Below are 14,072 nucleotides of genomic sequence, written 5' to 3' on the forward strand. Positions count from 1 at the left end.
TGAGTGACAGTGCGTTTGAGCCAATCGCTGGAGCCTAAAGCCCTGCCTTCTTTTCCCGTGGGCCAATCGCCATGTTCTCCTTGGGGCCGGCTGCTTGGCGGAGGCTGGCCAAAGGCTTCGTGACGTCACAGATTTGATAAACCAATAGCAGCTATGAAGAGGCGGGTCATTTTGGTGATAGACAGCTCTATTTCAAGATGTCCGCTTAGCGCGGGGTCCGCCGGGAAGCTTTGAGGCGGTGCTGGGGGAGTAGGGGCGGGAACTCCCGGTAGATTTTGCCCAATCATCAGTCGCACTTCTTGCGACAGACGGGCAGTCTTTCCCATCCCGGTCGACTTATGGGGGCGGGGTTCGGCACGCCAGACTGGGCGGGCCCCTCGACTTTGATGGGCGTCTTCTTCACCCAATTGTTAAACGGTATTCCCAGACGGGTCACCTCCATTACCAATGAGATCTCCTGGCGGGGTCGCGGTGGGCGGGCCTTGGACCCTCCGGTATAAGGCGGTCCCGGGGGAGTGCGGAGAAAGGGGGGGGTCTCGGCGGCCGGAGGAGGAGTAGGCGCGGGTGAAGATGGCGGCAGCCGAGGCCGCGAACTGCATCATGGAGGTGAGCGCCTGGAGCGCCGTCAGGGGCAGGGGGCGGGGGGCGGTTTGGAGGTCGGTATTTTATGCCTCAGTGTTGGGGAAGGGGCTCTGAGTCCCTTGGGGATTGGGGCTGAAGGCCCCCAGCAGTACGGAGGGGGCGCCGCATTCTCCGGATCTGGAGATACCGTTTGAAGTGCGGGTTCCCTAGCTTTTGGGGGCCTGAGGCAGCACGCCGCTCCGAGGGTCTCCTGCCCCCTTCCACGTGGAGGAGGGCTGGGGGCGCTTCCGGCCTGGCCCCCACGTGGCCGCGGCGCGGTGGGTGGGGAGGTGGTGTGCCGTGCCCGCTGGCCCGGCGGGTTCCACGTGCGGGACAAAGGCCCCGCCCCCGGCCGGGGGAGGGGCGCCCCGGGGGGGCGGAGAGGAGCCTCCGACCCTCCTTCTGAGGCCCCCTGCCCCCCTCCCTGGGGATCGTGACAGGCACCTCGGGATGGGACTTACTTGGGGACCTCCACGAAGTAAAGAGTCTCTTGGGAGGGGCAGTATATCTCGAGTCTCAACAGATCCCTTCCTGGGACCAGGGCATCTGTTCAGGCATCCGTCCAGGTTTCGTGCACTCTTGCGTTGAGATTGTAGGAAGACGAAGGATTGGTTCCCTCCGGGCCCCCCTCCCACCCCCTGTTTCCTGTCCCTGGATTCTCCTCGCTTTGGGAGCTAGGGGGATGGGGCATGCTCCTGTGACCTCCCTCTGGTTGGTGGGGGGGCATCTAGCTGAAGGAGATCCTTCCGGCTTAGGCCCTGTGCACCCCCTTGTGGCCATTTCTGGGTGTGTGGGAGGGACGTCTTTTTCATGGGGCGTGTCCCAAAGCCCACCTCCCGTCGAAGCCCTCCCGGGCGAGGGGAGGGAGAATCTGTACTGGGAAGGGGATGTGAGGGAATGGACGCAGCGAACTTTACCCCCTTCTGGAGCCCGTTCCTTCCCAGGGGCATTTGTGAGGGTGGGAGTTGACCTCCCCTTTCCTGAGGCCCTGTTTGAGGGTCCTGAGCCTGGTTGCCTGAAATGGTGTCCCGTGAGGTTTGATTCTCGTGCAGCCGTATGGGGCTGGTTCCGGTGCTGTGTTTCAAGCGCTCTGGGGGCTTGTTTGGCGGTGGTATCGGCGGTGTTGAGAAATGCGCCCCGGTGGGAAATCCTCTCACCAGCAGCCCTTCTTAATCCGCGTCATTCACTGGCTTGGGAGGATAGAGGTGGGGCTTGGAGCCCAGGGGGTCATGTCTGTGATTTCACGCTTCTTGGAGCCTAGAGGGTGGTTACATCGGGAAAAGCTGTAATCTGATGGGGTCTCCCTACTCTCACCCCTTATCTTGTAGCAGTCTCTGGAATGGGAGGTCGGCTCCCAAGATGCATACCTTGGGGGGCAGCCCCTAGGGGTCACTCCAATGACTCCTATCCCCCTCGGCTCTCTCCTGGACCAGGGCCTGTGTGGGTGGAGGAAATACCTTCCCCAGAGGTCGCCCCAGGACTTTGCCCCACACGTGGGGGGTTTTAGGGCCTGGGATGGTTGTTTGAATGGCGGGTAGGTGGGCTTGAGGGTCCAGGGTCTGGCCTCCTCCCTGGGATTCTACCCTCCTGGGCAGAGGGTGATAATCGAGGAGGTTGGCTCTCACTGGTTTTGTTGGGGACTCCCTGAGTCCAAGGCAGGAGCTAGTGGCCGGGCTGCCAGCTCTGGTGGGGGCGTCTGTGTGCCACACCTCCTTTCTGGAATCCTCTCAGACGAGAGACTGGTTTGCAGAGGTGGCAGGTGCCCAGTGGGTACACCCTGCCAACCACCCTCCCCCAGCTACTCCTGGCACCCCAGGATGGGGGTTCGTGTCAGGAAGTGTCACCTAATCTGGGGGGATTAGGTGATGAGGGGGAGTGACAGCTGGCAGTGCCTGTGTGCCCAGCGGGTGCCAGTTCCTCTGGCCTGGATGGGGGAGGTGTGTGTCATCTGGTGCCTGGCCAAAGAGGGGCAGTGTGGGTGCAGGCCACCATCTCTCCAGCCACAGCTGGGATAGGACCCCCCTTCCCCCTCTACTCCCCACCACCCGCCCCGCACCCTTTTAAAAACAGCCTTGCCTCTTTATTTGTCCACTCTCCTCAAAAAAAAGCAAAATTCTAGGAAACACCTCCTTCTCCCCCAAGAGCCGGGGTCCCCTGGCCTGGCCCTCCCCTAGTCACTCCCAGTAGCTAATCCTTTCTCCCTGTTACTCTCTCCTAGAATTTTGTAGCCACCTTGGCTAATGGGATGAGCCTCCAGCCGCCTCTTGAAGAAGTAAATATCCTTTTGTGAGACCCTTCCCCACATATACATATCTTGTCACACATCAGGCCCTTTCTAGTGGTCTTAACTATGATCCCTCCTGCTTCAAATCAGTTTACCCTGTGCCCCGGAAACACTTAGTACAAACTCCCTCCAGGTTTGTGGCCCCTATCTGGCCTCCCCCAACACTGTGGCTACTTCCTTAACTCCATTTCCAGCCCCCCTTTGTCCTTCCCTATGTCCGTCCCCATTCTGCCTTCCCCTCTCCTCCCCTCCCCAGCTGTGGGCTGAGCTAGAGACGGGGGCAGAGAGACTGGAGAGATGGTAGGCGTGGCTGAGGTATCAGGGGTGCTCTCCTGGATGGTGCTCTGGTGGGGGGTCCTGGAAGAGGAAAATAGGGTGTTAGGTTTGGGGGTTCCTGGGAGAAGCAAGATGGCAGGCGGGGGCTTTAGGGTTGCCATGGTACGGTTTGGGAGGGTGGTTCTATACTCCAGGGAGAAGTAGGGACCTGGAGGCTTTAGAGTCTGTGGGGAGCCCCCAGGTTTGACCCCTGCTCCCATCCGCCCCCTCCCAGGTCTCCTGTGCCCAGGCAGAAAGCAGCGAGAAGCCCAACGCTGAGGACATGACGTCCAAAGATTACTACTTTGACTCCTATGCTCACTTTGGCATCCACGAGGTGAGTATGGACAGACAGCTCATAAGGCTGCTGAGTCTTCAGGGGGTTTGATGTTTGGGAGGGCTGGAACTTAATTTCCAACGCATGCGCACTGCCTTCCCTGGCAGCGGGCCTCCCCTCTGCGCATGCGAGGCTCACGCTCCGGGGTCGCCTCTCCCAGCCGTTGCCTCCGTTGCCTTGGAGACAGGTTAGCCTGACTCTCTGCCAGGCCCCTCTTGGGAGGCTGGGGTGGGAGCACGCATGTGTGCCTGAGACTTCGGCCAGCGTTCAGGGCCTGCCGGTCTCTGCCGCCCTCTAGTGACCGGCGGCGGGATTGTCCCCCAGCTGCTCGTGCCCAGTGTGCTGAAGGCTTCTCGACCCTTTTGCACGCGATGGAGGCTGAGGTCCCAGAAAGCTACTGGGATGGAATTGTGAAGACTTTTCTTTTTTTAATTGTTATAAAATATACATAACAAAATTTACCATTTGCAAGTGTGCGGTTCAGTGGCATTAACTTGCTGAGGACTTTTTACAGCCAAGGCTCACAGGGGCTTAGGTGGCAATGGTAGAACCTGAGGTGGCTGATATGGGAGTTGAGTCCACCCAATCCGATTTTACAAATAGGGAAACTGAGGCGTATGGAAGGGAAATGACTTGTTCCAATGAGACTAAAGCAAGTTTGAGGCCTGAGCTCTACCTCTCGAAACGGTCAGTGTGTTGGAGGCCAGGGCACCCTGTTTTACAGCTGGGGATGCAGGCCCCCTCATGATATCTTTGTACCCACCCCCTCCAGGAAATGCTGAAAGATGAGGTCCGCACCCTCACGTACCGAAACTCCATGTTTCACAACCGGCACCTTTTCAAAGACAAGGTGGTGCTGGACGTGGGCTCGGGCACAGGGATCCTCTGCATGTTCGCTGCCAAGGCTGGGGCCCGCAAGGTCATCGGGGTGAGTGTCCTAGGCAGCGGGCGGGCCTGGGCCTGGGGACGGAAAGGGGGCCCCTTGGGGCTCAGGGATTGGGTGGAGGGGGATGGGGACTGAGGGTGGGACTGGGGGGGCTCTCACCCTCCCTTCTTCCTGGGCCCCCAGATCGAGTGTTCCAGTATCTCTGATTATGCGGTGAAGATCGTCAAAGCCAACAAGTTAGACCACGGTGAGCCCAGGAAGAGAACGGGTTTGTGGGGAGGGAGCGGGTGGTCCCAGCTTCCCCGGGGCCCTCAGCAAGGGGATGGGGGCCGCTGAACTCAAATTCAGGCGTTCCTCCTCTGTGGACTCTGGGCTGCCGACAGCCCAAGAATCCAGCCTTCTCAGGACCCACCACCTGACAAGTCATCTTAGAATCTGAGTGCAGAAGTCGAAAGCTCAGTGCCTCAGTCTTTAGAAAAGGGGGGTGGGGGAGCGGAGCAAGAAGCAGTCTTTCGTTTTTTCAGTGAGTGTTAGAGTCACGTGGTTGGCATCTGAGGGCCTGTAGTAAGAAGTCTCCTACCTGCCTCTCAGCCGCCCTTCTCTGAGTGCAGCCAGTGGTCCCTTCCGGAGAAGTCTGTACCTATGAACAAATATACATGTGTGTGTGTTTCTACGTTCACGTGCTGGTTTTTGACACAGATAGCATTTTATACATGTTAATACAAGTCTTCTGCCCTTTGCTTTTTTCACCTGCTTATCGTGTGGTTTAACACTTTTCACTTTTCACGATGTTGAGCGGCTCTTGCTTTTTGATGGCTGCCATCATCTGTCTACACGTACACCAGCTTTCTTAACCAAGTCCCTGGTGATGAGCATTTAAGCTTCCTAGGTTTCCATCCCCCTACACGTAACGTCATTGCCATTTCATATACGAGCTAGTGTACCTGTGAGGTCCGTTCATAAAAGTAGGACCGTGTGGGTCAAAAATGGAAGTTGGGTAGATACTGCCAAATTGTCCTTCCCACCTGCAAGGGTTGAGGGGCAGAGAACATGGGAAGATGGTGGGTTTTTCAGATGTGAGGGCTCTTGGCATTCTAGAAGCTGAAGGGATTTTATTAAAAGAGACTAATATAATGCGTCCCCAATGCTGCGTGTGTCTCTAATAGATAAGGCCATTTTAAAAGCATGACCTGGGCTTCCCTGGTGGCAGAGTGGTTGAGAATCCGCCTGCCAATGCAGGGGACAGGGGTTCGAGTCCTGGTCCAGGAAGATCCCACATGCCACGGAGCATCTAAGCCCATGTGCCATAACTACTGAGCCTGCATTCTAGAGCCCGTGAGCCACAACTGCTGAAACCCGTGTGCCTGGAGCCTGTTCTCTGCAACAGGGGAAGCCACCACAATGAGAAGCCCACGCACCGCAACAAAGAGTAGCCCTCTCACCTCAACTAGAGAAAGCCCATGCACAGCAGTGAAGACCCAACATAGCCAAAAACAAATAAATTAAATAAATTTAAAAACACACACACACAGAAAACGTGACCTGGCGGTCCAGTGGTTAGGACTTGGCGCTTTCACTGCCGAGGCCGGGGTTCGATCCCTGCTGGGGGAACTAAGATCTCACAAGCTGCAGAGTGCAGCCAAAAAAAAAAAAAAAGACCATGACTATTAGTGGGAAAATCTTTTTTTTAATTTTTCTTTTTTTGAAAAACAAAACAAAACCCTCACATCAAGGGCTGACTTTTAATAGATTGCAGCGAGGGAGCTGCTCTGCTGAGTATGAAACCCTGACCCAGAAGCAGGTCGTCTACGAATGGTTTAGTAGCTTCCACACGAATGTGCGGTGCGTGACGGGCGAGGGGTCAGCCGCCCTTCTGACCGCGCCTTACGTCCCAGGACGAAGGGCTCTCCGCGCCGGGCCCCAGGCCTGACCGTTAGTGGCAAAATCTTAACATCACCTAATACCTAATCCACGTAAAGTTTTTGCTTCTACCTCAAAAATACCCCATGATGAATGAATTTTAAAACTAAGTTAACAGGGTGTGGCTTCCGCTTGGGGAGTTCTTTGTAGATGCCCCAATACAAGCCCCAGCCCTTCCTTGAGAAGACAAGGGCCGTCCCAGTGGGCTCCCCAGGCCCTGGACCATCCCCCATCCCCCTCAAGGGAGGCGAGCAGATGGGCCTCCTCTGGGCTGGTGGCATGTGCCCTTGTCTGCCCCACAGTGGTGACCATCATCAAGGGGAAGGTGGAGGAGGTGGAGCTTCCGGTGGAGAAGGTGGACATCATCATCAGCGAGTGGATGGGCTACTGCCTCTTCTACGAGTCGATGCTCAACACCGTGCTCTACGCCCGAGACAAGTGGCTGGTGAGGCCCCCAGTGGGGCGGGAGCAGCTGATGCAGCCCAGGGTCCTTCGGCTGTTGAGCATATGTCAAGGTCTAGGCAGAAAAGGAAAACCATGCTAGGTATTTCCCACAGCGGCAGTGAATACAGGGGATTGAATACATCTCCTACACAGATGTTAGGAGGCCCACAGCCAAGACGGAGGGGAGCCAGTACTGGGAGCTAGACAGGGACAGGGAGATGGTACAGTGTCAGGAGAGTTAGTGCTGGGAAGGGAACAATAGCAGGGCATGGGGATAGGGAGGGACGGGGGGGCTGTGGTCCCAGGTGCTCAAGTCAGAGCAGGCCTCCCACGGGAGGTGACTGAGACCTGAACAGAGGATGGGAAGGAGCTGCGTGGGATCTGAGGGGAAAGGCACACTGGGCAGAGGATTTCAACCAGTGCGTAGGTTCTGGAGCAGGAGTGCGCCTGCTGTGTGTTGAGCAGTGGCGAAGTTGTAGTGGAATGAGGATCTGGAGGAGCACTGGGGGGTGAGGGGTGGAGGGACCTATGCAGATCTCGCAGGGCTGCGTGACCCCTGAGAGACTTTGCTTTACTCCTCAGGGGAGTGGGGGCGGGGGGTGGTTCTGAGGATCTCTCAGGACCTCTGAAGGACAGGGTCTGACTTAGATGCTCCTGGGAGCCATCAGGCAGCCATCCGGGGAGCAAACCGAGGGCTGAGGCTGGGGACCAGTGAGGGGGCCGCTTCAGGAGTCCACGTGGGAAATGTTGGTAGCCCACACCAGGGCGGGGGCAGGGGTGGTGTAAAGAGACAAAACGGGCAGGGAGACAAGATGGGGCAGCGTGGCCGAGGCCCCGCATCCTTCATGCCCGTGCCCTGCTGCTTTTCACTGTGCAGGCACCCGACGGCCTCATCTTCCCGGACCGAGCCACGCTGTACGTGACGGCCATCGAGGACCGGCAGTACAAAGACTATAAGATCCACTGTGAGCTCGGGGCCCGAGGAGCCCGAGGGGTGGGGCAGGCTCGGGGCCAGGTGCCCCCATGGGCTCACCCCTCCCCTCCTCCCCAGGGTGGGAGAACGTGTACGGCTTTGACATGTCTTGCATCAAAGACGTGGCCATCAAGGAGCCCCTGGTGGATGTGGTGGACCCCAAGCAGCTGGTCACCAACGCTTGCCTGATAAAGGTAAGAGGGGGTGGGGTGGCTGGGTGTCCCGCAGGGTCAACCCAAGAAGGGCCAGTGCGTGGGACCTCAGTGCACAGAGTGCTTGCTTGCCCGAGGTCTTGGGAGCCTGGCGGATCTGCTGGAGGTGGCACTAGATGCCTGGAGAAGCCACTTCATTTAAAGAGCTTTGTGAGCCAGGCATGGCCCTTGGGTTCCAGAGCAAGGCAGTGACGTGGGCTGGCCCTGTCCCCAAGGCACACCTCCCGGAGGGCACGTCCGCCCAAGGCAGGCAGCTAAGACCCCAGGCAGGGCCACCAAATGCAGAAAGCCCAGCGCCAGGAGTGAGTTTATACACACGTGGATCCCTGATAAAGACTACCAGCAGCCATCATTTTCTGAGGTCCCCCTCCCGACCCACAGTATCAGATCTTGCTGGGACGCTCATGGCGGGCAAAACTGGTTGGAGGAGGGAGTTTGTAGAGGGAGATGGCAGGGCAGACGCCCTGACTGGGCGAGCCTCCACGGCCTGAGTCAGGAGCCCCGGTTTTGCTTTGAGTGCACCGGGGAGCAGTCAAAGGATTTTAAGCAGGGATGTGACATGATCTGTTTTTAAACTGTCGCACTGGCTGATAACGTGGAGTAAGGGATATGGGGGGAGAAGGCGGGAGCCACGGAACCCTGTTAAGATGCTGCCGCATCGGAGGGGGGGATGGTGGCCAGGGGCAGGGTACAGGCAGTGGAGAGGGGAAAACGGGCGATTCTCTAAGGAACAGTAGTTGTTGTAAGAGGTCGAACTGTCAGATTCGGGGCTGGAGTTGGGAGAGCAGGGAACAGGATCCAGCGGGGGCCCCCCCAGGTTTCCCCACTGGGCCGGAGGTTGGGGAGTGGGGCTCACGAGGCTCATCCCGCAGGAGGTGGACATCTACACGGTCAAGGTGGAAGACCTGACCTTCACCTCCCCCTTCTGCCTGCAAGTGAAGCGGAATGACTACGTGCATGCGCTGGTGGCCTACTTCAACATTGAGTTCACCCGCTGCCACAAGAGGACCGGTTTCTCCACCAGTGAGGCGGGGCCCTGGGGCGGCGGGGGCCCAGGGACCGTGGGGCATGTGACAGGAGTGGCCAGAGGGAGCCACGGGGACACTTGAGGACCCGGGTTCTGACGCCGGCCCTGCCAGCCAACCTGAGCGTGCGGTGCCTCTGTTTCCCTACCCGTGAAACAGCCCCTCCCAGGCTTGACAAGGGTGAAGGGGCCACAGACACCACTTAGTCGGTAGTCACTGGCCGGTGGGGTGTCCAGGCAGAGGGGAAGGTGTGGGCTGGGAAGGTTAGGAGGCGGGTGGGCCCGGCTGACCCGCCTCCCCCGCCAGGCCCTGAGTCCCCATACACGCACTGGAAGCAGACGGTGTTCTACATGGAGGACTACCTGACGGTGAAGACGGGAGAGGAGATCTTTGGCACCATTGGCATGCGGCCCAATGCCAAGAACAACGTGAGGCTCTGGGGGGGTGGACTCGGGGGCACCTCTCCCTGTTCTGGGGCCCCAGCACCCCTCAGCCCCAAGCCTGCCAGCCGGCCTGGCTACACTCTGCTCTGGCCTCATCTGTCTGGGGGCCCCCCAGGTCTGTCTATGGACCACAGTTTTATTGAGCACCTACTAGAAACCAGGGGGCCCTGGGGCCCCAGCGGTGATCAGGCTGAACCCCCGCCCTCCTGTTGTAGACACAGGACAGTCACGTGGTAAATGCCGGTGGGAGGTGACTTCTGTGTCCAGCTGGGAAAGGGGCCGGCCGGTATTGGAGCAGGTGGGGCCGGGGACAGAGGGAGAGCTGACGGGATATCCTCGCCCAGGTACGGGGGTGAGGGAAGGAAAGGAGGGCCGCTTCTTCCCCTGCTTTTTTCTCCTGAGTATCTGGCAGGACGGAGCTGCCATCAGCCTGAGACACGGTGGGGAAGCAGGTCTGGGGCAAAGTCAGGAGCTTCTGCGGGGCCGGTGTGGGTGCGCCCGCTTTCTAAGTCAGGGATATGAGAACCGGTTTAAGCAGTTGTTCTCAGCCAGGGATGATTTTGCCCCACCCACCCATGTCATTGTCTGGAGGCATTTTGGGTGTCACAACTGAAGAAGGGGTACTGCTGGCATCTAGTGGGTAGAGGCGGGGGAGCTGCTCTATCTGCAGCGCACAAGATAAGAATCCCCCCACAGCGAGGAGTGGTCCAGCCCTAGATGTCAGTAGTGCAGAGGTGGAGAAAACCCGAACTAGAAACTGAAAGCGACCCAGAGGAGGAGGAAGCTGGGAGCCAGGGGTGAAGTGCAGTGAGGACTGAGGGCAGAAGTCATTGAGGTCATTGGTGACTTTGCCCCAGTTTTTCCATGGTGCTGGGGGTGGCGGGCACAGGAGGGTTGGCATCCAGGAAGCCTTGGAGAGGAAGTGGGGACGGTGGGGTGGGACCACAGAGCTTTTTGAGAGGAGGAAGTCTGCTTCTTGTAAAAGAAGGAGAAAACCTGCTGATGGGGCTGGTTTTGATGGGAGAAGTCATGATGCAAGAGACAGCAGCTGAGCTCTGCCGCCCCACCCAAGGGGGGGGCGTGGCTGGGTTCCAGGTGGGTTTGAGGATGTCATGTGGAGCTTCTCACGGGGAGTCAGGCGGGGTTCAACACAGATGCTGGGAGTGGGACCGGCAATGTGGGGTCTCCGGGGAGGGTGTGTAGACAGCTGGGGGGCTCACGGCACCTCAGGTGGGCTGGGGTGGCCACCCCTCCCTACCGCACCCCTGCTGGCCTCTGTCTCGGCCTGCCCTGTCCCAGGTTCCCCCTCACGCCCGCACTCTCCCCACAGCGCGACCTGGACTTCACCATTGACCTGGACTTCAAAGGCCAGCTGTGCGAGCTGTCCTGTTCCACCGACTACCGGATGCGCTGAGGCAGCATCCGGATTCTCCCACCCCGGCCGGGCCGGCCCTGCAAGGACCCAGGGGCTGCAGCGTTCTTAGGCAGTTTCGGGGCTCCCCCTTCCTCTCCCTCCCTCCCACAGAAGGGGGTTTCTGGGGCCTGGGCCAGGGGCGGTGGGGGGCGGGTTGCGGGCACATCGTGACTGTGTTTTTCATAACTTATGTTTTTATATGGTTGCATTTACGCCAATAAATCCTCAGCTGGGACGGCTCAGCTTCCTGGGGGCGAAGTGGGGTTGGGGTTCCGTCCTTAGGTGCTGAGATGCCAGGCACCCGGAGCGTGGGGACAGCGCCTGCTGGTGGCTGTCGGTCTCTGTCACCACTTCTGTGTCTCTGGGTCTTACTACACCTCCACCCCACCCCCGCCGTCTCTGGGGTTCCACAGCCCTGCTCTTTGTCTTTGTCTTTGTCTCACCTGTGCCCTCAGGTCACTCGCAGGGCCTTCTCCACTGGCTCCCGGGGTCTGTGCCCCCCAACTCCCTCTCTCGGGCCTCCTGAGACCCCGGCCCCTCTTGTCCCCACTGGCCAGACTTCTGCTCCCAGCTGCCCTGCTGGGCTGGGGGAGGGCTGGGGTGTGGGTTCCCGGCACAGCTGGGCCCTTAAGTTCCCCAGAAGGCTCTCTCTCCCGCCTTCCCCCATCACATACATTGTTCCTCTCTGGCTGTTTTTTCCTGTCCAGGACCCTCCAAGGCCAAACCAGGGCTGACTGGCAGTGACTACTGCCCTGCCCTCTCCATCTAGGGAAACTGAGTCGGGGGGGTGGTTGTTGGAGGGGGATAGAGTTTGTTTTTGTTTTTGTTTTTTGTTTTTAATTTTTTATTTATTTATTTATTTATTTATGGCTGCGTTGGGTCCTTGTTGCTGTGCGCAGGCTTTCTCTAGTTGCGCTGAGTGGGGGCTACTCTTCGTTGTGGTGCGCAGGCTTCTCCTTGTGGTGGCTTCTCGTTGCGGAGCACGGGCTCTAGGCACGCGGGCTTCAGTAGTTGTGGCACACGGGCTCAGTAGTTGTGGCTTGAGGGCTCTAGAGCACAGGCTCAGTAGTTCTGGCACACGGGCTTAGTTGCTCCGTTCCATGTGGGATCTTCCCAGACGAGGGGACCAGGGCTCGAACCTGTGTCCCCTGCATTGGCAGGCGGATTCTTAACCACTGCACCACCAGGGAAGTCCGGGGATAGAGTTCTTTGTCGGGGTGGGTGCCTGCTTCCTCCCCCAGCCTGGCTCGGAGCTCGGGGGGTTGCCACCCTCTGCCCCACTTTACGGAGATGCACACTGAGGCCCCACTACCCTGCTTCACAACTCCCCAGGGGCTGTCCAGCCCCTGCTGCCGACATGGTGTCTACACGTGCCTGCCCTTCCTTTCTCGAGTCGCTGGTCCCCCAGGTCTCTGTCCACACGACCTGGATCACCGGAGACGGCATCCCAGGCTTTTCTTTCCATGGCCCTCCTACACCTGCTTCAGTACAGCTGGAGCTCTAGGCCCGCCTGCACCCCACACCCGTCTACACCTATTCCTCTTCTACCAGGAGGGTGTTAGGGCTCAGACTCTACAACTTCAGGTGGCTGTCTTTGCCACCTGTCCCAATTACCAATGTCCCACATTGCCCAGCCCCCTCTCTGGAAGTCGCCTGTCCCCTGAGACTTAACGCTAGTCGGGTCCCTGACAGAGATGTGGGTGAGTTCGCATCTAAGTAGTGTAGCGCTTCCCCGCCCCCACCCCTTTCCTGGAAGCCCGAAGCTGCGACGTCACTTGCAGGTGTCAGCTGCCCCGCCTCTCCTCTCTCCGCCTTAAAGGGGTCGCGTCTCCCGAGACCTCCCAGGGGCGTAGATAGCACCTCGGCGGGACCCGTGAGGGCTCCGTGGCTGCGGTGCGGGAGGTGGGCGTCCGGATCCTAATCCTGCCCTTCTGGCGTGGTGTGGCTCTTGGCCTCCGTTTTCTCGGCCTGAGAAGTGGGGACGCCCGGATTCCTCGCACTGAAGCAGGCGCTCGGGGCATTTTCCAGGCCCGGGAAGGGGGCGGGGCCGCAGCCCAGAGGAGCCGCTTCACCCACCGGTTTCTCGGACCCCGCCCGCCCCACCCCCACGATGACCGCCCACATCCTCCTGCTGTTGCTCCTCGCCTCCTCCACCCTGGGGGACCCGGACTCCGTGGGCAGGTGAGAAACGCCGGTGGCAGCGGGGACAGAGCCGGAGGGAGACCGCGAGGGGCGTGCGACCTCTCTAGGCGGTTTTCCGCTTCGGTGGAATGGGAAGTTGATCAGGAAACGCGCCCGCCAATCTGGGTCGCCCACAGGGCTCCATTTCTCGAGTGGATTGTTTGAACCCGCTTTTCTCCCACGCTCCATCCCCAGGCGGCCCCGGCACCAGGTCTCCCAGCAGCGCGGGCACCTCTGTTCACTGGGCACGTGCCAGGCGCACCGCCTGCCAGAGATCATATACTGGCTCCGCTCTGCCTCCACCAAGGAGCTCTCAGGGAAGGCGGGCCGCAAGCCTCAGGATCCCCACAGCTATGGGCGCCGCCGGCGGCGCGCGGCCAGACTCCCGCTGCGTCTCCAGGACCCCAGCCTGCGGCAAGGAGGCCAGCGCAGTGCCCAGCTCTCTGGGTGATGTTGGGCACATCTCTGCTCGTACCCTGGCTTCAGTCTACCCATCTGTGTATCGGGGCCCTGACCCCCAGTTTCTTTTCCCCTAAGTCCACCTCCTGGCCTCTCCCCAGGCTGCGACTGGGCTGGACCACGTGCACACAGGACCCAGCATGGACAAAGAATATTAACGTCCAGAGCTGAATAAAACGAGAGTTCCATGTTTCAGTCTCGGGTTGTCTGTGCCCATTCTGGCCTCCGAATCTGAGCCCGGTCCCTGAGCCCCTCACCTTTACCCACGCAATTTTCCCCTCACGGAAGTCCCTCTGACTAACTTGAATCTATTCTGCTGTAGCACCTCCACGCCAACTCAATCCCTGCAGCTGCATCTTCCGTGGGTGGTTTTAGTGGGCCGACCTGACCGCAAAGCAGTCCTCCTCCCTCCCCTGGGTGGTAGGGCTGAGATTCACTCTGGCTCCCACGCGCGGGGGCTGTGAGTTCCAAGCTGAGCTTCCTTCCTCAAAGAGAAAGAAAAGAGACAAAGAGTGGACTGGGGAGCCGAAGAAACTGGGGTTCGGAGGAGAAGGGCTG

At 59.3% G+C, this 14,072-nt stretch overlaps 2 protein-coding genes across 2 annotated transcripts; both read left to right on the top strand.

Moving 5' to 3' along the window:
* Positions 1-537: 537 nt before the first annotated feature.
* PRMT1 (protein arginine methyltransferase 1) lies at positions 538-11,109 on the top strand. The gene is made up of 10 exons (XM_079723551.1): positions 538-606; positions 3,456-3,557; positions 4,330-4,485; positions 4,627-4,690; positions 6,666-6,808; positions 7,685-7,772; positions 7,859-7,974; positions 8,865-9,015; positions 9,324-9,445; positions 10,791-11,109. The coding sequence occupies exons 1-10, from the start codon at positions 571-573 to the stop codon at positions 10,872-10,874; spliced, it is 1,062 nt and encodes a 353-aa protein (XP_079579677.1). The 5' UTR covers positions 538-570; the 3' UTR covers positions 10,875-11,109.
* A 1,618-nt stretch (positions 11,110-12,727) lies between these two features.
* Positions 12,728-13,709, top strand: ADM5 (adrenomedullin 5 (putative)). The gene is made up of 2 exons (XM_079723761.1): positions 12,728-13,055; positions 13,251-13,709. The coding sequence occupies exons 1-2, from the start codon at positions 12,985-12,987 to the stop codon at positions 13,504-13,506; spliced, it is 327 nt and encodes a 108-aa protein (XP_079579887.1). The 5' UTR covers positions 12,728-12,984; the 3' UTR covers positions 13,507-13,709.
* The last annotated feature ends 363 nt before the right edge of the window (positions 13,710-14,072 follow it).

This window comes from Hyperoodon ampullatus, assembly GCF_949752795.1.
Source record: "Hyperoodon ampullatus genome assembly, chromosome: 18".
NCBI classification, from domain to species: Eukaryota; Metazoa; Chordata; class Mammalia; order Artiodactyla; family Ziphiidae; genus Hyperoodon; species Hyperoodon ampullatus.